The sequence below is a fragment of the Candoia aspera genome, chromosome 4, assembly GCF_035149785.1.
Source record: "Candoia aspera isolate rCanAsp1 chromosome 4, rCanAsp1.hap2, whole genome shotgun sequence".
NCBI classification, from domain to species: Eukaryota; Metazoa; Chordata; class Lepidosauria; order Squamata; family Boidae; genus Candoia; species Candoia aspera.
The window spans coordinates 71,012,822-71,038,076 of record NC_086156.1 but is presented as its reverse complement, the minus strand read 5'-3'; the positions used below and the strand labels follow the sequence as shown (position 1 = coordinate 71,038,076).

Genomic DNA, 25,255 nt, shown 5'->3' with positions numbered 1-25,255 from the left:
GATGCGTGTTTCATCTGGGAGGGGAGGAGGATTCCATCTCGTGGGATTGTTATATGTTAGCAGCTGGATTGTAATGTGTTTGGGTTATCTCGTGTGTTCAAGGTTTCTTTCCCAGGACATCAGCAGAAACGGTTACCAGCACCTGGGGGGGGGGGGAGTTTGCAACGGCAGGGCGAGGGGAGGGATTACGTTTGAGCTGAGGGTTTTTAGTTTGTATTTGGCGTGCTTTTGCTCATTCTCAGCTTTCTCTGTATTTGCATACTATTCTTTAATAAATCAGATATCATTAAGTTCCTGCTTGTGAGTCTGAGTCTATTAGGGTAGGCAATCCTTACATAAAGCTGAGAATCTCAAAAAATTTTCCATTAGCCCCTTTCCTGATTTATTTTGTGAGGGAGAAGTGCTAGCGATGAGCAAACCAAATCCCCAAACCACGGAAAGTGAGGAATCGAGCGAGGGGGAACCCGACTCCATGGTGATAAGAACACAGAGGGTCCCTACTTGGGAGCTCTCAGAAATTTGGGAGGTGTCGAGCTCCAGCCTGGGAGAAGAGGAGGTTGGAGGTAAAAGAGCCCCTGAACCGACCAGCGAGTCGCCAGGCAAACTGGTCACCTGGGATGAAACACAGGGACCCCTACCAGGGACGTCCAAAACGTCTTGGAAACAGCGATACCTGATGTCCCCAACCGTGGTGAGGCAGGAGGGAAAGGAGGATTCCCAAACCCCTGACCGTATAAGACTGGTGGAGGCCAAATTGGAGTCACTAGAATTTATGTTTCAGAAAATGTCAATGGACTGGGGTCCCCGGGAGAGGAGGAGAGAGGAGTCTAGTAATAGGCATTAGTCTCCTTCTTCGCCCCCACCTTCTTCGGAGGAAAGGAGTAGGACCCAGCGCAGAGAGGAGGCAAGGGTGCCGAGGGTGAGAATTTCAAGGTCCCCTCCTTGAGAGCGGAGATCCTTGGGAGCTAAAAGAAAGTCCGACCACCCAGCTGTGGCGAAGGGACCGTCTGGAGTGGGGGTTAAGGACTTTACAGTTAAATTTGATGGAGACCCAACTAAGCTATCGTTCTTCCTTACCAATGCAAGGAGTTATATGGATGAATGGGAACCATATTTTCATTCAGAAAGAGCCAAGATTAATGCCATTGCCACTAAGCTCAAGGGGCGGGCTGCCGATTGGTATGTGCAGTTATGTCAATCGGATGCCCCTGAGCTGGAGGAGTTCGAAGAATTCCTGTGGGCATTGAAGCTACACTTTGAAGATCCATTAGCTAAAGAAAGGGCAAAACGGACGCTGAGGGAGCTTAGCCAGGGGCCACGATCGGTAGCAGACTATGCTCTGGAATTTAAGGCTCTGGCTGGGAAGGTTGAGGATTGGTCCCAATCTACCTTAATAGAACTTTTTAAGGACGGTCTGAACACGGAGGTCCTGAGGTGGTCACTTGGTAGGGACGACCCAGATACCCTGTATGAATGGATACAGTTGGCAGGGAAGGCTGAGCATGCCCATGAAACCTTCGCTCACAGGAAGGTGATGAGATATTCTGGGCTCAGCAAGGGTTCTCACCCTGCTGCGCCTACTGGAAAGTCCGGTCAATGTGCCTGGGAGGAGGAGAGGGAGCGCCGCTATGCAAAAGGGCAGTGCCTCCGATGTGGAAAGGAAGGTCACTGAGTGGCAGCGTGCCCGAAGGGCAAGACCAATGATCGTTCAGGGAAGCCAATGGGGAAATCTCCCTCCCTACCCAGGAAAATGAAGGCAGCCATGGCTGAAACTGAAGTGGGGGAGGTTCCTTACTTCGGGGGCGAGGGGGAGCCCGATCTACACCAGCCGGTGGGAAACGCCAGCCACCTGCTCTAAGGAGCGCCTGTGAGCAGGTGGTGGAGGACGGGCGCGAAGATGTTTCGGTGAGTGCCAACTATCCCACACTGAACGTGAAAGTGAAGTTAGGCTCCCGCACAAGAACCGTTGAGGTTTGGGCATTGATCAATTCGGGGTGTTCGCGTTGCTTGATGCACCCTGACGTGGTGGCTGCTTTGGAGTTACCCAGCTTTCCACTGCAACGTCCCATGATTTTCACCCAGCTGGATGGTTCTACGGCGGGGGGGAAACCGGTCACCCATTACACAGGCATGGTGGCGTTGCAAATGGGCAGCCACTATGAGGGGCTGCCATTTGTGGTGGCGCCTGTGGGGCATCCCTTAGTCATTCTGGGGATTCCTTGGTTGGTCCAACAAAACCCCTATATAAATTGGGTACACAGGACTTTGACTTTTGGGGATGGTTTCTATCAAGCCCCTGGGGAGGACGACGCTCCGGAGGCTGCAGTGGGGAGGGTGGCGGCAGCAACCCCGCATTTCTCTGTCACACCACTGGAGGGCTTGCCAGAGCAATACCAAGGCTTTGCGGATGTGTTTGGTGAGAAAGAAGCGGACCAACTCCCACCCCATTGAAAAACTGACTGTGCGATAGAGTTGGTCCCCGACGCTCAACTGCCCAAACCAAAAATTTATGCCATGACTCAAAAGGAACTGGCAGCGTTGAGGGAGTTTGTGGACAAAAACTTGGCCAGGGGTTTTATTGAACCAGCAAATTCACCAGTGGGCGCCCCCGTCTTGTTTCGAGTGAAGAAGGATGGGACATTGAGACTTTGTACAGATTACCGCGGATTAAATGTGGTCTTGATATTAAACAAATATCCTCTGCCGTTAATAAAAGACATGTTAGCACATCTGGCTAAGGGGAAAATCTTCTCTAAGCTGGATTTGCGGGAAGCCTATTTCCGCATCCGCATATGGGAGGGGGATGAATGGAAGACTGCTTTCAATTGTCCACTGGGTTCCTTTCAGTATAAAGTTTTGCCTTTTGGGTTGGCGGGGGCACCAGGGGTGTTCATGCAATTGATCAATGAAGTGTTACATGAACATTTGTTCAAGGGTGTACTGGTCTATTTGGATGATGTTTTGATTTATACTGAAACAGAAGAGGAACATGAGCGCTTGGTGAAATAGGTGCTTAGCAAACTGAGAAAGGCTGAGCTCTATGCTAAGCTTTCTAAGTGTGAATTTCATCAGACTCAGCTTGACTACCTGGGGTACAGGATCTCTGACAAGGGCATTGAGATGGATCCTGCGAAGATTCAAGCTATTTTGGGGTGGAAGCGCCCGCGCACCCGCAGGCAGCTCCAAAGTTTTCTTGGGTTTTCCAACTATTACCGCCAATTCATCCAGGGGTTCGCCAAAATTGCGTTGCCTCTCATTGACTTGTTACGTATGAAGGGGTTGGGGGATGCACGCAAGGTAAAGAACCCGGGGGCATTGCTCAATTGGACACCTGACTGCCAGTTGGCTTTCGACAAACTTAATAGCCTGTTCACTGCTGAACCCATCCTTCAACACCCTGATCCCACTAAAACAGGAGAGTGAACATCACGGGCAGACACCCACTCAGGGTGGGGAAAGTGTTTCCACCGAATGAGGTACTGCAGGGTGCCACGAAGTCGGCGAGAATCAAGGACCTCCTTCACCTCAAAATGTTGCTGTCCATCAATCATGATCGGAGCAGGAGGTGGGAGTTGCGGATGCCAATGATCGGAGTGGTTGACAGCCTTGAGCAAACTGCAATGAAAAACAGGATGTAAACGTTTCAGATTGTGTGGCAAATCCAGTTTAAACGTGACAGGGTTCACAACTCCCACAATGGGAAAAGGACCAACAAACTTAGGAGCCAACTTCTTCAAGGGCTGAGGGGACTTAATGAACTTGGTGGAAAGGTAGACCTTATCACCAACTTTAAAAGCAGGTTGAAGGGCTCGTCACTTATCAGCGTGCAGTTTATAGGCAGATTGGGCATCAGCCAACACCTGCTGAATCACTGGCCATGAATCAGCCAGTTGAGCAGCCCAATCAGAAGCAGAGCAGGGCTGCGCGGGGGGTTGAGGCAACTCAGGAATGGGAACAAAATCCTGTCCAAAAACAATATGGAAAGGGGTGTGCCACAAGGTGGGGCAATCATCACTCACCGCTCTGTCAGAGCTTCACAGGAGATTCAAAGTCTCGGGTTGGGGTTGGCGTGCAGCGCCTTCCTCGCGAGCTGGGTGATGCCCCCCTGGAGAGCTGGGTCGAGACCTCTGCTAGAGGATACGCCATGGTCTCAAGGGTTTTTGACACCTGTTGCAGCACCACTTCCATAGCAGTCATCCTTGCCTCTAATCCCCGCATTTCCTGCAGTGTCCCATTGTGGTCTGACCCTGGTCCCGGGCTCAGCACCCTTACTTGTGCCTCTAGAGGTGGAGGGGCCCTTCCTTTCTCTTCCTTGGCACCTGACTGCGAAGGTCCCATCACTGGTCCTCCTATTGTCACACTTGGAGTCTGAGGCTCTTGCACGAAATTGAGTGAGAGGAGAGCGCTCACCAACTCCATAGTATTGAGTCGGGGTTCCGTCTCACTCTCGCTCTCCCCGCTCCCTGAGCTCTCTTCCGACTCAGTTTTTTCTTCTTCCACCTTTGTGTACAGCACGATCCTCTCTGATGACAGCAGAGGCAATGGCCTTGCTCAGGATTTCCTGTGTTTTGGCATGCTTCGTTAACTCTCAGCTGAGTTACTTTCTCAGGAAGAGTTTTCAAACACAAAGAGATTCGCAGCTTCATGTCAGCACCTGTTCATTCAAGCATTCACACAATAACAGTCAGGAGGCTGTGTTCCTTTAACTGTTTTAATGAAGCGAAATGAATGGTACAGAGCTAAAGCTGCGAATGGAGATTTCCTGCTAAAACCTAGATTCAAAACTACATTTCCTTAACTGGTTCCCTTTCCCATGAAAGTATGCCACCCCCCCTCCCATCCAGGTGGTGTTCCTGGGGTATCTCAACCCATTGTCCTTGATGTCCTCCATAGCCATAATCATCCACTTCACACTCCAGCCTCACACCCCCTCCCATCTGGCGACACAGAGTCCACACCCATTGAGAAGGAAATGATGGCAGATGCCCCGATAAGGGATTCTGTGAATCCTTTGATCAGGGGGATCTGACACCATCTTTCAGAAGGTATACACTCAGGTATGGGTATACAATAACTTAAAGCCCTTAGATATTATATCCAGTCCAGTTTCCAAAGAGAGGTATTCCAAGTACTTTGCTGCATGTCAAAGCCAGCACTTCATTTAGAAATCAGGACAATTGCCCTGGAATTAAGAGTCTACATATGCTGAATTTATTTCTGATCAAGCTTTACTTCTCTAGTGAATTCCTGGCTGCAGTTTGGATATTTTTTTAACCACAATTGGGACTGGCAACTCTGTTGCTAAGTGCTGCAGTCACTAAGTGGAAAATCACATGACCACAATGGACTTATGATGTCACTTCCCATACGGTTAGTAAGTGAGACATCATGTGATGGCAATTTGCAATTTTACTTCCGTGTTCTCCATTAACTCTGCTTGTCAGAAGCTAGTTGTGAACCACAAGAATGGTGATCACGTGACTATGGGACACTGAGATGGTTGTAAATGCAAGGACTAGTTGCAAAGCTGGTTTTTTTACACCATTGTAACTTCAAACAGTCATTAAATATGGCAGTCGGTAAGCAGGGACTACCTGTAAATACAAATTTCTTCATAAACAGTCAAATTCCAAGTTTTTGGAATGCAGTTTAGCAACATATTGATATCTTTAAATTCTAGTGTCATTCCAAGAACTGGGCTCACCATGATAAAAATATGCAACCAAGGAATATGATCAAAGTATGTTTATTAACATACCTTTAGATGTATTGCATCTCCAACATAAGAAGTTTGACACCCAATCTTTTTAGACATCCACTAAGAAATCCAATAAATCTCAAAATGTTTTGATGAATTAAATTTTTCTTAAAGATCACAAGAAATGAATTTAACATTTCATAAAACTTGGAACTACTGATTTGTAGTATACTCAGATTTTTGAATCCAACTTTCTTGTATAATATCCATATTTATTTTAGTATATAGTTAGTTTTAATATGTTTTTAAATTGTCAGTAAAACTGAGTTGTTGGTTCAGCTTCTAAAAAATCTTTCTCTAATACATTCAAAACCCTAGAGGCTTTCAAGGCAGCCAAGGCATCTGGTCTAAATAAAGAGCATATCAAATGCTTTAATGGAATGCATTGCCATTCAGTTATTTTGGCTAATTATATTATTTTTGTAATCATTCAGAAATTGAAAAGAATAATTAATGGCTAGCTGATTAAGGATAACTGACCCATTTTCAGCCCCCAACATTTAAAAATAAGGATTATTCCAAAACACTAGTTTCTCATGAAAACAGGGATTCTCTTATCCAATATCCTCCAGCTATGTCAGACCACCTTCAGTGCTAGAAATGCTAGAAATATAACAGAGTTTCTACTATACGGAGAACATACCACTTACCAAGATTTTGAAAGTACCAAAGAATAGCTCCGCTAACAATACAAATTAAATATAAGAGAAAATAAGGGGCATTCTTGACAAGTTTCACAATACATCTTAATTGGATCTAGAAAAATTCATTTATTTAGGACTAGAATAGTACATTTTAATCCAAGAAATAATGCTAAATGGAAATGTATTTTTATAGCTCACAGTTCCAACCATTTAATTTGTACTATATATCAAATGATGTAGGATAGAGGAAGAAAGTATTGCTTGTAGTCTTGCTATATCATAAATGTGATTGAATTCTTTGTGGTTTTTGACAATCATAGAAAGGATATCTGGATTAAATCTCTTTAACCTTTGGCCACCATATTCCAGGGCAGTTACTTGCCTTGAAAACTACAAGATCTCATGCAAATCTCTGGTGGGAAAATGTCATAACAGGAGGCAAATTACTGGAAGCTCCAAATCTGGATTGAACTTCATATCTAGCATTCAGAATTTTTTTGTGACCCAGTTTAAGCAAGTCCCATAAATGTGATGGCCACTAAAGCTTGCTTATCATTGTTTTCATAAGGAAAATTTAAGATTCTGAGATGGTTATAGCTAATCTGACCTTGAACCTGAATGAGCTAGCACATTTAGCAGATTGCCAACTCTGTTTTCAATGTTGTATCTTTCATCTTATGAAATTCCACCTTTATTTTTCTAAGATCATTTTCCTCCATTGCCTCAAAAAATAACAGTAATAATTTATTATTTATTTACATTTTTCTCCATTGCCTCAAATAATAATAATTTATTAAACTTGTATGCCACCTGACTCTCAACAACTCTGGGAGGCTCACAACAATCAAATAATAAAATGAATACAACTTTAAAAATTAAGATAAAAGATGGCAAGCATGATGAGGTGAGGGGTCTCACTCTCCCATGCTGAAGGCCTGGGTGAAAAGACAGGTCTGCTGATCTTCTAAACAACAGCAGAGTGGGGGCCATCCAGATCTCAAGGGGAGCCTCATTCCAGAGGGCAGGTGCTGCTACACAGTAGGTGCACTTCTGGGGTCCCGATAGATGACATTGCTAATTGAAGGAACCTGGAGCATGCCAACCCTGCAGGACTGAATTGGCCAGGCAGATGTTATAGGAGATAGGCGGTCCTTCAAATAACCAGGCCCTATGCCGTGTAGGGCTTTACAGGTAACAACCAGCATGTCAGGCCCAGCTGAAGAATGGCAAAGAATCAATCCAGCCAAACTTCAATTCTTTTTTTGCTCACACCATATAGACAGAATCTTGCCAGATGAAAACTACTCTACCTAACCTAAGGGGAAATAACCTGGGAAGGCTCTAGGGCAGGGCTATTCTGAACCTCTTAGTCTTCACATGTTCCATCTCTGGACTGTGTTTTCTGTTATCGTGCTCCCCTCCTTCGAATATGCTCCCTCCTTCCTGAGAACCAGCAGTGTTACTGAAGTCCATCACATCACCTCCCCCTTCAGAGACACATTCCATTCACACAGCACCTTGAATTGCACCTGGAAGCAAACCAGGAACCAGTGTAGCTCATGAAGCAGAAATGTTACATGGGCATACTGAGACATCCCCGTTACTGCTCGCACTGTTGTAATGGTATGTGGGAATGACCTTGGGAGACAGGGGGAAAAGCCACAGCCAGGGGAACAGTTGGGTAAGAGGAAACTTAGGGTGCAAAAGGATTGGGGGCACAGCAAACTTCTCAGAAGGAACCCTAGTTTCTTGAGCTGTAGAGGTGACAGGGGAGAAATGTACTTTTAGACTTGCAAGACTGATGTCAGCCTTGCAAGATAGTCCAAGCAGGAAGCATGCCCAGATGAACTAATTCTACTTTATTGTAATGTTACATTAACAGAATCTTGCAAGTCCTCTGGCTGTGGCTCTTTCCACTGTCTCCCAAGGTCATTACCAAATATCATTACAATTCTGGACCAGTTGAAGCTTCTTGGTGGTCTTCAAGGGCAGCCCCTTGTAGAGAGCATTGCAGTAGTAGATTAGGGTATAAGTGACTGTCTGAAGGGTCCACCAACCTAGGAAATGGTGCAACTGGTGCACCAGATGGAGTTGTGCAAAAGCCCTCCTAGCCACAGATGATACCTGCTCTTCAAGCAGGAACTGTGAGTCCAGGAAGACCCCCAGATTGTGTACCAACCTTAAGAAGGGAAATGCTACCCTATCCAAGGTCAAAGGTGGAATATCCCCACTTGGTCTTGGTAGGATTCATTTGGGGATGGTTCCTTCCCCATCCAAACCTGCACAGCCTCCAGGCACCGGGACCGAACCTTGACAGCCTTACTCAGCTGGTTTGGAGACAAAATATATAATTGTGTATCATCAGCATAATGTTGATGTTCTTTTAAGCTCTTTCAATGCATATTTTGAAAGCCTTCTACTTACTGACTGCAGTATGACAAGCAACTCACATTTGTAACTTTTCTTGGCTCAATTCCAGATACTAATTCTGGAGTAAAAATTGATCTCTGGACCCGCTCAACTGATCTTTGATTGGGCTATCAGCCAAAGCAGTTAAACATTTAGAAGCAAAACACTCTAGCATAGAAGCAAACATTTTACAAATAAATGTATTTATTTTGCCATCTGAAATAACGGTGAGAAAAGAGGGTTGTTCTTATGCTTGTGAGGCATATTCTCTCTCCAAATTGCCAAAATTAATAAATAACAATTAATTAATGTTTCTGCCTACCAATCGTTTTTAACATACAATCCAAGTATAATTTCAACAGCTCACAGACGGCAGAACAACATGTGGCTCAGCAAGTTGCCACCTTAGCCAGGAGTCCAGACAGGAATGTCTGCGGTGGTGGTGGTGGTGGGGTGGGGTGGGATGGTAAAAAAAGCCAAGATGGCAGCCAGGGTGCATGCATGCTTCCCCCCTTTTAATGTGTGTTGCATATGTGCCACCTGTAAAAAGGGGCAGGTTTTCAAATGTGCAGTCACCACTGTTTTCTTGGGTTTTTCGACTCCCCCCCCACCAGATGCCTGTGTATCCAGTGTTTCTCAATTTGATGCTTCTAGATGTGTTAGATTTAAATCCTCATATTTACAGTTACTGTAGTATGGCAGCAGTGATTTGGGGAAGTGAAGTCTGACACATCTAGAGGATACTAGGTTGGGAAGGCTAGCATAGGATCTTTTGTTATGGATATAATTCCTATTTCTTCCATTCCTTTTAACTCTTCTTTTACTTTACTTTACCAATAATAGTAAAGGTACGCATATAAATACGTATTTAAACTGCTAAATATTTACCTAGTATTTTCCCAAGATCTTTACAACAAACAAGGTCACACAATACTTATTAATAAGTGATTCAGTTTTCCAAGAGTTGGCCCTTCTGAATTCAAAATGGCATCAACAATGCATAAAGGAAGAGATATAACCAGATTTATGGAAACATAAAGATTGAGCAAGTACAAAATAAATTTATGCCACTCAGGATGGACTGAAAATGATCAGCAGCCAAGAAATGCTGACTGTCAGCAGGAGGAAACAGAAAACTGGATGGAGAGCAAATGAAAATGATAGAAACCTGAACAGGACTATTTGAGGGCAACTGGCCTTTTTAACTTGGAGCAAAGGTAGATAAGGGAAAATGCAATAAAAGTATTATTTATTGTTACAGTTCTATTCTGCTTTTCCTCTTGAAAACTCCAGGCAATAGACATAGATATCGCCCCTTTCCCCCCCACAAAAGCCCTGTACGATACGTTGGGCTGAGAGATGACTGGCCCAAAGTCAGCTAGCTCTGTGGTGATGACATTAAGTGATGACATTAACCTGGGTCTCCCCAGTTCAGTCCACTACATCAAGCACTGTGCCATAGTGACTCTCAACAATAAAATCATGGATAAAATAATTCACGATATGGAAATAGAGCCCAAGCAGTCTTTTCTACTCAGAACAGAACTTGAAGACATCAGCTGAAACTAACTTGAGGAGTTTCAGAAATAATAAAGAACAGTACTTCTTTATATATTGCAGAGTTAAACTGCAGAATTCACTGCCATCAGAAATCCTGATGGCTACTGAAATAGACAGTTTTGAAAGGGTACTGAATTTAGGGAATTAAAAGCTAGCGTACTGTGTTTAATCTCTCTGGAATTGCATCAGCATATTTTATTTATCAGCAGCCAGGGAATGACAATGGAAAAGCCATTTGGTCTACACACCTGAGCTTTCAAAATGCATCTGGCTGCCCACTGTGTGAGATGCTGAGCAGATCCAGCAGGACTCTTTCTATGTTAAGATACTGTAACATTTTGCTGCAAACCACACTTCTTGTTTCAGGGACAGCATGGCTCATAAAACACATTTTTCTATTGGTAACACATTTTTCTTCCCCATTATATGAAGGCCTTCTATCATTTAGCTTTAGTAAGCTTTGTGTTCTTAGGGGACAGGAAATGATATCAGGATTTCAATTGCTTGGTCTCCCACAGAACAGATTAAATGACTCATTTCGTAAACTTCAGATTCTGGATATAAGCTGGAGATTTCTCTGAATCAGTTCAGGCACCTAATCCATTAAGCTGCATTCCAAGGGACTGAAAGTTATAGGCTGTTCTGGTGGTGCTCTCTTGAATTTTGTTGGCACAAGAGTGTGTTGTGATGTGGAATTGGGTTTGCTGATGTCATCACAGTATAATTCTTTTAACAGGGCCTTTCCCTCCCATCCTTTAGGAATTAGATTCACTACTGCTATGCTATTTTTTTATATTTGCTGAGCTTCTCAGGATTTTGAATACTTGACTTTCATGTCAGTCAGCAAAATCTGAGTCTGTTATGTAGCTAGCAGCAGGCTTCTGAACCTTCTGACACGATGTCTTACTAATATCAGAGGCATGTCTCTAAGACTTAATGCAGCCAAGAAACAAACTGTTGTCCCTTCTTGGAGACAACACCCAGCTGGATACAAGATTCACTCTTTCTGCTTCAGGCTGTTTAAATAGGTCATGATAACTAAGTAAACTACATGTTTCCATGTAGGTAAGGATGAAAAGAGTGAATCTGAAAAAAAATCTATAAAAGAAGAAATTAAACAAACAGGTCTGCTAGAGGACAAAGGGAACATTATCATAGCAGGATATTTTGGTAGTTACTGCTGCCCTCTGTACAATTTTTGTAGGCCTCTCGGTTGTGGGCACAGCTGTTGTGTGGGGTTGCAGGGAAAGGAAGTCACAATCCGCATACATCTTCTTCCCTTAGTCAGCCAAGACTATCCCTTTCCCACCATCGATCTCACTTTGGTTATTCTTTCCTCCACAATTCGTACTATAGAAGAGTAGCAGATTTCCAGGTGCAGAATCTCCAGTGTGCATGCAAAAATACAGTGGTGGAAATTTAGGTGGGGGGAATTTTCTACCCTTTGCTAGAAGTTTTAATTTTTTTTTATGTTGCATACTGTACATGGGAATTGCTCTTGTGTATGTTGACGTATCTGACTTGTTTCTAAATGATCCTATTTCAAGATGTGGCTTGTGACTTGAATATGCTTTATCAACTCTCTCTCTATATATATATGTATTGCTGAACTTTTGTGACTCCATTGATTAGGACTCATATACCAATAAATGATATATGGATTGTCAATTGCCTTTGCTATTTGTTTAATTCTAGATACCTGGCTTACCTTGTGTAGGCTGAGAAGGGAAGCTAAGCAGAGTTGTTAGTTCTTGGTTTGGAGATCACCAGTGAATACCAGGGGTCCTGTACGCTAAGCTGGGAAGTTGAAAAATATCCCCCACACACACACAACTGCAAATCACTTTCCTTGTGCTGCCAAAAGTATGTGGACAGGCCCGTGATGTCATGAGATTTTCGTCTCTGTCTCCTTCTCCAATTGGCTAACATTGAGAAATGCACTTGTCAGATTTCGTGCGGCCTGACTGCATGTGGGTTGGAGGAAGGACTGTGACTACATGGATAGGCCTAGTCTAGGATATGGTGCACAACCTGTGTCTTCTAAAACTTTTCAACCTCATTTCAACTCTTTTCAATGCTTGCTGCGGCTTATGAGGTTTTTAGTCCAATCCATTATAGGAAAGACTTGCGTGTCTATCTTATTCCCATTCCTGTTAATGGGAAGTAATTATCATCACTTATAAAAAATAGTGGTAAAGATTTCATGCCTTATGTTAAATATGAGAAATTGATGGTGACTCTGATATTTTCATTAGTTTAAAATTAGATAGTATAAAATATTGGAAGGGGGAAATGTATTTATTACATATGCTTTAATAACGGTGGGGTTGTTGAGGGGCAGTAGGACACTTTTGTGGCAATGAATGTAAAGACAGAATCTTCCACATGCTACACACTCTTTCTCTGCTGCAGCAATACGATTTTTGTTTACATTTTCTTTGAAAGGCTATGCAACAAGATATGACATGTAAGCGTACACGTTGCATCACGCACACTTAACATGCTCGAATACAAGCGGGAGCAAAAATTAACGTGGGGGTGGTCGCTCCTTTGAAAGGGAGAGGGAGAGAGGAGATACGGTCCTCTTCCCCGCAGAAAGTTTCCAAAAGGATCGAGCCTTTCTCCCTCCCCCTCCCCCTCCCCCTCCCCCACCCCCACCCCATTTGCAACGTGTTGCAATTCCGTTTGGTGTCCTCCCGGTTGCCAAACCGCTGAAAGTTTGCCTCCACTTTCGAAGTCTTAAAGAAAGCTTTCCTCCCCCCACCCCCCGCCGCCTCTTTTCCCTTCCGCCCACAACTGGCTGGGCAGCCTGTGGGGTTCGTGACGCAGCGTCTGAATTCTTAGGAGGCAGGGAGGGGCTTGGGGGGGCTCTCTTTTCTCTCCCATCTCCCCGTCTTTTCCTTCCATCACCTTCCCAAGGGGAGAAGGGCTTGGAGGTGGAAGGCTCCTGCGTCCAGACGGCACGGCGACGGGGAGCCAGAGGATCCAAGCGGAGGAGGAGGAGTAGGAGGAGAGAGGATCCGCAGCGCCTTGTCGGGCTCTTTTCCCCTCATCCCGTCCGATATGAAGCTTCCCAGGCCCCCCTCTTCAACGCGGCCTCGCCTGCTAAGATGCGCCCTGGGCATCCTCTTCACCATCGAGGTCGGACTCTCTGCTCTCCCTTCAGGTACGCTCTTCGAGCAACTCCCCTTCCCCCTCCCCCTCCCCAACTTGCGGTGTTTTGAGATGGGTGTGGGCTGTGGAAGAAGGCCATTGAAGCACACCCTGTCTTTTTTGAAAAAAAGGAGTAAGATCCCGAGTCCTCACCAACTTAGCAAATTTCCCCACCATTCCCTCCCCTTTTTTTGTTGGACAGTTGTAGGGCACTTGGGGGGTGTGCCTGAGTTTGGCAAAGGAAGGAGAGACCTGAATGAAACCAGATGTGGCTTGGAATGGCAAAGGGAGGGGGACTGGTTGGCGAGATGAACGGGCTGTTTTTAAAACTTGCCTCGCTTGCCCCTCTCCAACAACAACACCAGCAACAAAAGCCATCTGTAGTTGGAAGAGCCACTTTCCAGAATTCCAGCTGGATTTGAACAAATTCTCTAGAAAGGGAAATTGGTGCTTGGAGCTGCCGTCCCATTTCTTGGAGTTAGGACTGGGAATTTCACTCTCTGACAACTGCAGTCCTGCTCTGCTACTCTCAATGTGTCCAGACATCATAAAACCCACATACACCACTTTGTGCCAGTCAACCTTTCTAGCGAAGTCAAGTGTTGTCCAAACACAAACAAAAAATGATAGAGATTTGTGCTGGAGATGAAGGTACAGTAAATGAGAGAGAGGGGTCCCAAGATTTGTATCAAATGCTTAATGTCGATGTTTTCTTCTTGTCCCCCCACCCCTTTTATTTTTTCTGGCCAAAGTGGGGGGAACACTTAACAGACTAATCCATAGACAGTTCAATGGCATTTTTTAAAAAATCTGCTTTTGCTCTCACTCTAGCATATTTCCTGACCAATAAACCAATTAAAACAACAATAGCACTGCAGTGTGGTACATGTCTAAATGTAGCCATGACCTTGTTTGTTGCAAAGTTCTTCAGAAAATATCAGGTAAATGTATAATACAGTTTAAATTGGAGATTCCATTTGCCATATGTATTTAAACATGTGCCTTTAGCACTCCTGGACAAAGTTCAGTTAAAATAGGAAGATCTGAGTCAGAATTGAAACTGTGAATGCTATAGGAACTGCTCTATTGCAATCAGAAATTGCTCTACTTGAATGCAGAATTATAGCAAAACCTGTTTGTAAGTAAGTAATTATGCTGACTGAAATATATAAGAAAACATCAATACAGGTAGTCTTCCGTTATGACGGCAATTGGGACTGGAATTTCTGTCACTGAATGATGCGGTTGTAAAGCACAATGTCACATGACCGCCGCATTGCTAGCAATGGTGATCCTAGCAGTCCCGGTTGCCATCCTAACCCCAGAACTCTGGAGTCATTAAGCAGGAAGAGGTGGGAGCCCCAGGCAAGGAGTGCGAGGGGTGCACAGGTGCCATGGGGGGTGGGGGTGCTGTGGGTGGGCACTAGGGACCACAGGCAGGCCAGTGGGGGCTGTGGGTAGGCCAGCAAAGGTCATGGGTGGGCTGGTGGGGGCCATAGGCGGCCACTAGTGAGCACGTGTGGGCCCATGCATGCAAAAGGGAGCATGGGCAGGGTGCTAGGGAGTGCAGGTGGGCTGGTGGGGCCACAGGCAGGTGTGGGGGTGCTGCAGGTGGGTGTGTGCTATGGAGGGTGGGAGGGCAGGAGGATGCTACAGAGTATGAGATCCCTGGGATCCTGTACCCTGTAGTGGGGCTCCTCAGGAGAAGAAGTGGCAGGAGCCACTTACTGGAGGGACTTGTGATCAGCAGGGAAGGTCGCAAAAGGTGATCACTTGACCTCTGAACGCTACAACCAAATAGCGATCATGTGACCATGGGGGTGCTGCAACAGCCAGAACTTCAAGGACCAGTTGTAAGTACCACTTGCTTAGCGCCGTTGTAACTTTGAACGGTCACTGAATGAGTGATTGTAACCCGAGGACTACTTGTATTATCACAGATCTTTCCTCATCCCATTTTCCTGTGTGATTCCTGTTTTCAAGATTCCATTCAACCCTAGAAATAACTTATAGCTTCTTCTGGGATAAATGGGAGCAAAGACCTCCTCCTTTCAGAGCAACTAGAATCATAGTCAGATTCCCCTTTTGCAGCCCAAAACAAGAGTGGGCAACCTGGGCCCTTCACATGTCGCTGAACTCCTACTGTTCAGCATCCCTACTCATTGATCATGCTGGCTAGACTGAATTCCTCTACTCAAAGAAACAAAAAGTAGAGGCATTTCCCCCTTACTGAATACTATCTACTCTTCCTTGAGAAGCAAAAATATTTGCTCTCCCTATTGCTAATCCCTATCCTGCCTCTCTTGAGTCTGTTCCAAGTCACTGTTGAATGTTCTTGTCCTATTTTCCAAGTGTGCCACATGTTACAGGCAAAGTGATATTTGGTCTTCTCATCTGGCTTGGTTGCTTTTCCTTTCAGCACATCACCAGTCAGTGGCGAAACATCTACTAGTGAGGGTACTGAAACAGGAATGGGATGGGTATGACTTCAGGATTAGTCAAGTTTATCTGTCTTCCTCACACACTCCATTTGGGCATCTCTTAAAGTCAAGATCCTGATTGTGTGACTGTTTGGGTTCCACAGAGTGGCAGAATTGAAACCATCTTACTTATTTCATGGGAATGAGGGGAAACAATTAAAAGTCACATATGCAGGGGCTCTGGCAAATAAGCTCAAATATGCTTCATCTTATTTCTCAAATGAAATAGTGGAGCTTTGCTCAGTGTTCCTCTCCCTAATTGGAAGCTTGGAAAGAAAATGGTCAAAATAGAAAGGATAGCAGAGGTGACAGATATGACAGGAACTCAAGAAACAAAATATTAATGGAGAGGGGAAATGCTGGGAGAGAAATGGCTGAAGTGGAGGCTGGGTAGTGACCAGAGAGCAGGGTGGGTGCCCATACCTCCCAAAGCTTCCAAAACATACCTCTGATCACATTTACCGTGGACCATCTGACTTTGTCACCAAAGTAATGTCTGGTGAAGCATTACACATTTTATACACCTAGAAGCTATGTAAGGAGGAAAATAACTATTTTTATATCAGTACAGTAAATGATAACGTAAGCAAGTCTCGTTCACAGGCAGAGGGTGAGATGAAGGCAGCTGTCAGCACTAGTTCATTCGAGCATTCACGCAATAACAGTCAGGAGACCAAGTTCCTTTAACTGTTTAATGAAGCAAAATGAATAGGACAGAGGTAAAGCTGTGAATGGAGAGTTCCCGCTAAAACCTACATTTAAAACTACATTCCCTTAACTGGTTCCCTTTCCCATGAAAGTATGCCACCCCCCTTCCCATCCAGGTGGCGTTTCTGGTGTATCTCCACCAACTGGCCTTGATGACTGCCATCATAAATGTGTAGCCATAATAATACAATTCACACTCCAACTTCACACCCCCTCCCACCCGGCGACAGAGAGTCTGCTCCATTGATAAAGAAACGATGGAAGATGCTCTGATAAGGGGTTCTGTGAACTCTTTGATCGGGGGGATCTGACATACCCCCCCCCCCAAGAAGCTTTAAGACAAAGAACAAAGTAGAAACATCAGTAAAAGAGAGTAAGTGGGGGAATCTTGGGAAACATGGGAAACATGGTTAGTAAGGTGAGGGTTTAGAAGGATATTTTAAATGAAATTTCTTTGTAAGAAGAGGTGCATTAACATGACATGCATCAACCCACTCAGCATCTGGAAAGTGTTTCCATTGAATTAAATACTGTAAAGATTTGCGATGAAAATGAGAGTCCAGGATTTCTTTAACTTCAAAATGTCGATGGCCATCAATCATGATGGGTGGAGGGTTGCTGCAGGCTGGTGCTACTTAGAATGTTCTGGGGCTGGTTTAAGCAAGCTGCAATGAAAGACAGAATGAAGCCATTTAAGAGTGGCAGGTAGTTGTAATTGTACAGTCACAGGATTAATGATTTTAGTGATTGGAAAAGGTCCAACAAATTTAGGGGCCAATTTTTTGGAAGGTTGCGGGGGCCGGAGGAATTTGGTGGACAGGTAATCTAAGTCACCGACTTTCATTTTCCACTCCGGGTGCCTGTGGTGATCAGCAAACTTTTTATGGGTTTCCTGGGCATGATCCAAAGCCTTACGAATGACCGGCCAGTCTGTGGTGACCTGGGTAGCCCAGTCGGCAACTGTAGAATCAGGCAGAGATTGCAGCTGAAGTTCAGGAATCGGAACGAAGTCCTGGCCATAAACAATGCGAAATGAGGAAAATCCAGTGCTTTGATGCACCGCATTGTTGTAAGCCACTTCAGCAAAAGGGAGGAGATCAACCTAATCATCCTGCTGAAAGCTGATGTAACAACGCAGGAATTGCTCCAGGGTAGATTGAGCTTGTTCAGTCGCCCTGTCTGTCTGCGGATGGCTAGATGAGCTGAGAGATTGCTGGGCTCCAATCAATTTTAAAAATGCGTGCCAAAATTTGGAAGTAAATTGGACACCCTATCTGAGATCACATGGTTGGGACATCCGTGGATCCTATAGATGTGCATGACAAATAATTTTTGCCAGTTGTTGGGCAGTGGGGATTTTGGTGCAAAGTATAAAATGGGCTTGCTTGGAAAAAAGATCGATCACAGTCCAAATTACTGTTTTGTTTTTACTGTTAGGCAAGTCCACAATAAAATCCATGGCAATTTCCTTCCATGGGGCTTTGGGGGAGGCAACGGGCTGTAGAAGCCCTTGTGGTTTCCCCCCCTTCCTCTTTGCTTGGGCACAGACGTGGCAGAAGGTGATGTATGAATGCACGTCAGAGCGAAGGGAGGGCCAACAAAATTGGCACCTTACCAAGTGGAGGGTTTTTGTAAAAGCAAAATGCCCTGCAGATTTAACATCATGGGAATGGTGTAGAATCGTTTTGCGCAAAGATTCAGGCATGTAGATATTGTTGTTGCAATACCAGATGCTGTCAATTTCAGTCAATTGGGCTTTGTTACACTGTAGCCAGGGATCGTTAGGGAACTCCTGAAGCAGTTCCTCTTTTAGGTGCACTTTCACTTTCCCAGCTACTGCTTGTTTGCGCGTTACGCAAACCATTCCAAGCTGTTTTTGAGAAAAGACTATCCACAATTTCAGTTTGGGCGGTATTGTGGAAAGCGAGAAAGTGCATCGGCTAGAAAGTTCCACTTGCCAGGAAGGAAATTAAGTGTAAAATTAAACCGGCTAAAAAATTGAGCCCAATGGATTTGTTTACCGTTTAGTTTCCTGGGAGTTTGCAAGGCTTGGAGGTTTTTATGATCAGTCCAAACCTCAAAGGGATGTTCAGATCCCTCCAACAAATGCCTCCAATGCGTTAAAGCAGTTTTGACAGCAAAAGCCTCTTTTTCCCAAATGGGCCAGTTGCGTTCAGAGTCAGTAAATTTGCGAGAGAGGTAAGCACATGGGCGTGGGAAACAGTTTTCATCCTTTTGAACCAAAACTGCCCCTATTGCTGAGTCAGAGGCATCAGCTTGTACAATAAAGGGGCGGCTTGGGTCCAGGTGAGCCAAAACGGGTTCCCTTGTGAATCGAGCTTTTAAACGGTCAAATGCAGCTTGGCAATCATCCGTCCAAGCCAGTTTAGCTCTGGGGGAAGTCACTTTTCACGTCTCCCCCCTCCCTCTCGTTTTGAGCAAATCTGTCAGAGGCAAGGCAATTCGAGCAAATTGGGGGATAAATTGTCTATAGAAATTGGCGAAACCCAGAACACTCTGAAGTTGTCTCCTGGTGCAAGGTGGTTCCCACCCCATTATGTCTTGTACTTTATCAGGGTCCATTTTGATGCCATTTGATGAGATGCGGTAGCCGAAGTATTCTAGCTGACTCTTGTGATATTCACACTTGGAAAGCTTAGCATTGAGTTGGGCATTTCTCAGCTTTTGCAGTACCTCCCTAACCAGGGGGATATGTTCTTCTAAGCTTTCAGAGTGGATTAAAATATCATCCAAATAAACCAAGTACCCTTTGTACAAATGTTCATGGAGGACTTCATTGATGTACTGCATAAAAACTCCAGGGACCCCCGCTAACCTGAAGGGGAGAACCTTGTATTGGCAGTTAAAAGCAGTTTTCCACTCATCCCCCTCCCGGATCCAAATTCTGAAGTACGCTTCTCTGAGATCAAGTTTGGTGAACACCTTTCCTTTCGAGAGGTGTGCCAACATGTCTTTCAGGAGAGGGAGAGGGTACTGGTTGTTTACTGAGATAGCATTTATTCCGTGGTAATCGGTACAGAGTCTGAGGGAACCATCCTTCTTTGCCCAGAAAAGCACTGGGGCAGCTAAAGGGGAGTTAGCTGGTTTGATAAAGACCCTAGCCAGGTTTTTGTCTATGAATTCCCTGATAACTTTTTTCTCAGTTTCTGTCATAGCATAGATCTTTGGTTTGGGTAGTTTGGCTTTAGGGTCAATTTCAATGGCACAGTCAGTTTTTCTGTGAGGTGGCAACTGGTCAGATTCACTAGAGACCTATTCCTCATCTCACCATGATTCCTGACTGTTAGGACAGTATCCCTGCCATGTTCCGTTTTTTTAGTGGTATAGCCAGTGGGTTGCTGACCCTGTCCTTAAACATTAAAGTGCCAGACTCCCAGTCTATTTGTGGTTTTCTACTTTTTAGCCATGGGAGCCCCAATATGATGGAGTAGTTGGCGATAGGGGCTACAATGAATTGCAAGGTTTCTTTGTGCCCCCCCAGCCTCATGGCAACAGTCTCAGTTCAAAACTCTACAGGGCCCCTGTAGGCAATGGAACCATCCATTTGGGTAAAAATGATTGGTTGCTTAAGTCTCTTAGTTTTGAGGCTTAGTGTGTTGATTAATGCGACAGAGAGTCTGCTCCATTGATAAGGAAACGATGGAAGATGCTCTGATAAGGGGTTCTGTGAACTCTTTGATTGGAGGGATCTGACAGCAGCATTAAGGAGAAAAAAACAGCTGGTGATCTCAGAGCATGACTGTGCTTTGTTAAGGTTGTGATGAGCACAGGGACAAAGAGAAAAAAGTAATTTATTGTTTTAATCTTTTTCTCATCTATTTTATGGTACATACTAAATTTATAAATAGTATTAAAATAAGAGGTAAAACAGTTGTGAAATACAACGATAGGATTCTTGGATATTGCATAATTGTGCAATTTGCCCTCCCCCCCAGTCAAACTGCACTTGAGTCACAAACAGTAGCTAGGGTTAGTTTCTTATTTGTAAAAAAGAAATAATAGCCCCAACTAATCAGTCATTGTGAGATTGTTCATATTTAGGGTTCAGAACTTTATAGTGCCCAAACACATACTGTATATATAATAGAAATGAAGAAAATGAAATTAGCATATAGTAATTGCTGTTTGGTCCCAAAAGAATTGGAAGTAGAAAAGAATAATGAGTGTTACTTCAATTTATATATAAATCTGTATCTATTGGCTCTTGGTGAAGTCTGTTACCTTTCAGAATTGTAATGTAACAGAAAACAGAACTTGGCTTTGACTCTGGATGCCCACTGATAGCCATGGTCAGAGATGTGCATTCATCATGGACCAGCTATACTTCTTCCATAAAGACCTATATAACATACCTATCATGCTGTTCTCTTTTGGGTAGCAACTTTATGCAAAAAATAGTAGGCCAAAGAAGTTAGAGGCATTAGATAAGAAAACATAGCTAAAACTAGTTTATACTAATACCATTAACTGTACTCTTCTATCTTTGCACACTATCTTTGCTTCCATCGGGTCCATGCCCTCTTCATATATTGCCTTTTGTAGTTTAAACTTTTCATCTTTCTTTTTAGAAATCTCATCAACTCCAATCATGACTTTCTTGGTCTTCCCCTTCCTGGTGACTCCAATCTCCCTTCATATATTATTCAATCCTTATCAATTCTCTCTATATGATAAACTACCTCAACATACTTCTTTCATAGTGACCAGTCACTGTGTATTTAATTCACATTTATTTGGCCCCATTCATTCTTGACCTTACCTCTTATTGCGTTATCACACACACATCTTCAGTACTCCATTCCCACTGTAGTCAATTTACTTACGTGTTTCTCTTGACATACTGTATCCAACTCTCCCCCTGTCAAGTAAGAAAGCGACCAGAAGCAGGCTCTTCTGCATTGCCCATTTTGCTTCTCTTGATAAATATTCATTCCTCACAAGAGGCCACATATTACCCATTACATTTTGCATGCCTTAACATTTCTCCTCCATTTCCCCATCTGTAGTAAACAGGCCTGCAACTAGGGTCTGTGTCACCCAGGGCAAACATGGATTCTGTGCTCATTTTGGCACCCCCCAGTGCTCATTTTGCCCCCCCCCCAGGCAGGGCGCCTGGGGCACATGCCCCGCTTGCCCCCCCCAGTTGCAGCTGGTAGTAAATAGTCTGGTAAGGTACTCAAATTCATCTACATGTTCTAGTTTTTTGCCATTAACATATAACTTGTACTTGTTCAGTCCATTTTTCCTGCAAACACAACTATCTGGTCTTTTATATATTAATTCTCAGATGCATACTTCTTGTTGCATCATGTAATCTGTCTAACATTCATTGCAAGCCATTCAGTTATCTGCCAACTGTACAGCATCATCTGCATAGAAAAGTATGCATACATTTTTATCTTCAAATAGTACACTTTTAATGTCATCACAGTATTCCATGCACATTTATCCACAAATACATTAAGCAATTAAGGGGATGTCATACATACTTGTCTTACTTCCTGCTTAAGGCTGAACCATTTCCTAAGCATGGTTTGTTCTCACATATGCTTTATTTCCATCATATGCACTATTATTGCCTTCAGCAGTCAACACATTCATGTAAAACACTCCCTAATTCATCCCTACTGTCTTTATCATATGCTTTCTCTAATATCCGCAAATGAACAATTTATTTCTTTGTAGTAATACATTATATATGTATATCACAGCTAGATTACTATAATGTCCTCTGTGTGGATCTGCTATTGAAGTATTTGGCAAATTCAACTTGTACAAAATGTGGCTGATTTATGAATTGTAGCTAGGTATTAGAAGCAGTTACAGCATTGCCAAAGCAGATCTCTCAGCTGTTGATTGGTTTGTGAGCCTGTTCAAAGTCGACTTATGAGTTGACCTCCAAACTCCCAAATAACAGTTCCAGTTCACTTCCAGGATCTATCTGGCATTGTTTAACCTTCAGTGGTTTTGTGGCTGTAAAGATTTATTCTTTTAGCAATAAATGGCAGCCTTTTATAAAGATATTAAACCAGCAATGGCCAGTAAATAATTTTGTGTCTTCTTTCTATTTATGGTGACTAAATGGCTGTCACAGTTGCTAAACTTGAGTACATTTGTAAATCAAGATGTCATCCATAAACACCAAAGTGCCCTCCAGTATTGTAGATATTTCCCTTGGAAACAACCTGAGAGCACTAAAAATCCTAAAAAAGTAGTTTTATAAAGAAAAGAAATTAGAAGAAAAAAAAGAAATTAGAAGAAGAAACATTTGTAATGATTATGTAAATGAAACCCAAAGTAATACAAGGATTCAGCTCATTACAAATCTTATTCTAGCAAATTACTGTAGTAATAAAAGCATTTTCATTAGGCAGTGGAAGGCAGAGGGCAAATGGATTTTCCAGGGCAAGGAATTTCATAGTTCTGGTGCAGCTGCAGAAAATTCGCTTTCCTGTTACCTCAACCAACTGCATCTCAGTCACCATCAAGATGTGAAGAAAAGCTACCTGTAAAAATAATCACTATAAGGATCATTCCTCTCTCCCCACCTCCTTTTCTGAGCCCAAGTTTGTAGGTGCTTTAAAAGTAACCAGCCCTTCAGTTTTACATGCAGAAGATTCCAGGTCCATCTGCAGATTATCTCCAGGTAGATTCTGAAAAACGCCCATCAGAAACCCTGGAGAGCCACTCCCAGTCAGTACTAAACGAAAAAGACCAATGGACTTAATGGGAATAAGTCAGTTTTCTCTGTTCCATCCCAAATAGGTGCTGATGTAGTTGTTATGAAATATGTGTTGTAAATTCCTAGATATAAGTATCGTTGGCATGTTCCAAACTGGCTGAGGTTTCTTAGTCTTCAAAAAGGTACGAGGGCAGTGCTGGCATTAGGGAGATGGTAGTAGGATGATAACATATTGCAAAAACAATCAGTCTGATATCCTAATCTCAAATCATGTCCCAAAGCCTGCTGACCATAGGAACCCTTCATTATAGTCAGCAGAAGTGCCCTGCCTCTGTCGTCACGTAATTTCACCGCCACCTGTCAGTTCTCCTGCACATCATCCTCCCATAAAGCTTATGGCTAAACTATGTGTGAGTCCAGTTATGATGGAGAAGGTGTCATCCCACACAACACTCTTTTATTGAAAATTGTGTTCCTTGTATAACTCACTTAGAATCATAGAATTGGAAAAGGCCGTTTAGGTCATCAAGTCTAACTGTTCAGCGAAGGAACCCAGTCAAAGTGCCCCCATCAAATTATTGCCTATCCCCCAGTTGAATACATCCACTGAAGGGGAACTCACTACCTCTGCGTAATTGGTTCCAATGTCGAATTGCTCTTATCGTTAAGAACTTTTTCTAACATTCAGTTGGAATCATTTTTCCTATAATCTAAATCAATCGTTACATGTCCTGTACCCTAGATCAATAGAGAATCTTCTTCTGTAATATCCTGTCAGGTATATGAAGGTGTTTTCATATCCCTTCCCTTTTCTTCTCAAGATGAAACATTCCCAGTTGCTTCTGTGTCTCTTGAGAGGACTTAGTTTCTATTGCCGTTCTCTGGATCTGTTCCAGTTTCTCTGAGTTCTTCTTAAAGTATAATTCCTAGAACTGCACACTGATTTGTTGTAGAACCTGACCAAAGCTGATTAAAACTGAACAATTATTTCCCATGATTTGGAAACTTTGCTTCTATTGGTGCAGCCTGAAATTACATCATGCATGAATAATTTTGTATTTGTCCCTGCTAAATCATATTATGTTATTTTTAGCCAATTCCTTTAATCTACAAAGATAATGTTGAATCTTATTTCTATGGTATTAACTATCCATACAATTTTGGACCATCTGCAAATTTGAGAAGCATTCCTTCCACCTTTTCATCCAAGTGATCAAAATATGATTAATTAATTAAAAAGAGGGCAGGATAGATTCTTGTGGCACTACAATGGCTACCTCACTCCAGTTTGATGATGAACCACTAACAAGCATTCTTGAATATTATGTCTTGATCAGATATATGGGCACTTAATTGTCATGTCTTCTAGCTTGCTAGTAAGAATGTTGTGGGGTTCTTTGCTGTAATCAAGATACTGCAGAGACAGCATTTCCAGGCTAGAAACCAGGAGTCTGTGAGTTCTAGTCCCAGCTTAGGCATGAAAGCCGGGTGGGTGACTTTGGGCCAGTCACTCTCCCTCAGCCCAACTCACCGCACAGAGTTGTTGTTGTGGGGAAAATAGGAGGAGGAAGGAGTACTAGGTCTGTTCACGACCTTGAGTTTATTATTTATAAAGGTGGGATTTTAAAAAAATCTTTAAAAATCTGAAATTAGCATACTGTTTTCAAGGTGTGGAAGCTTCTGTATGGACTTTCTGAAATTATACTTACATCAGCAGTTCTACCAGTTTTAAAGAACATGGCATATCCCATGATTTTGCAGAATGATCAAGGAATATAACTGGAGTCCAAAATAAATGTTCATTAGTATAACTCTATTTTGCAATTTCTCTTGCTATTTG

General features: G+C 43.4%; 1 protein-coding gene across 1 annotated transcript in view; it reads left to right on the top strand.

The window, feature by feature from the left end:
* Positions 1-13,224: 13,224 nt before the first annotated feature.
* Positions 13,225-25,255, top strand: part of MRC2 (mannose receptor C type 2) — a 99,144-nt gene continuing 87,113 nt past the window's right edge. Inside the window, exon 1 of the mRNA XM_063300429.1 lies at positions 13,225-13,537. Within this exon, the coding sequence (XP_063156499.1) occupies positions 13,435-13,537 (103 nt within the window). The 5' untranslated portion in view covers positions 13,225-13,434. The remainder of the gene's footprint in view (positions 13,538-25,255) is intronic.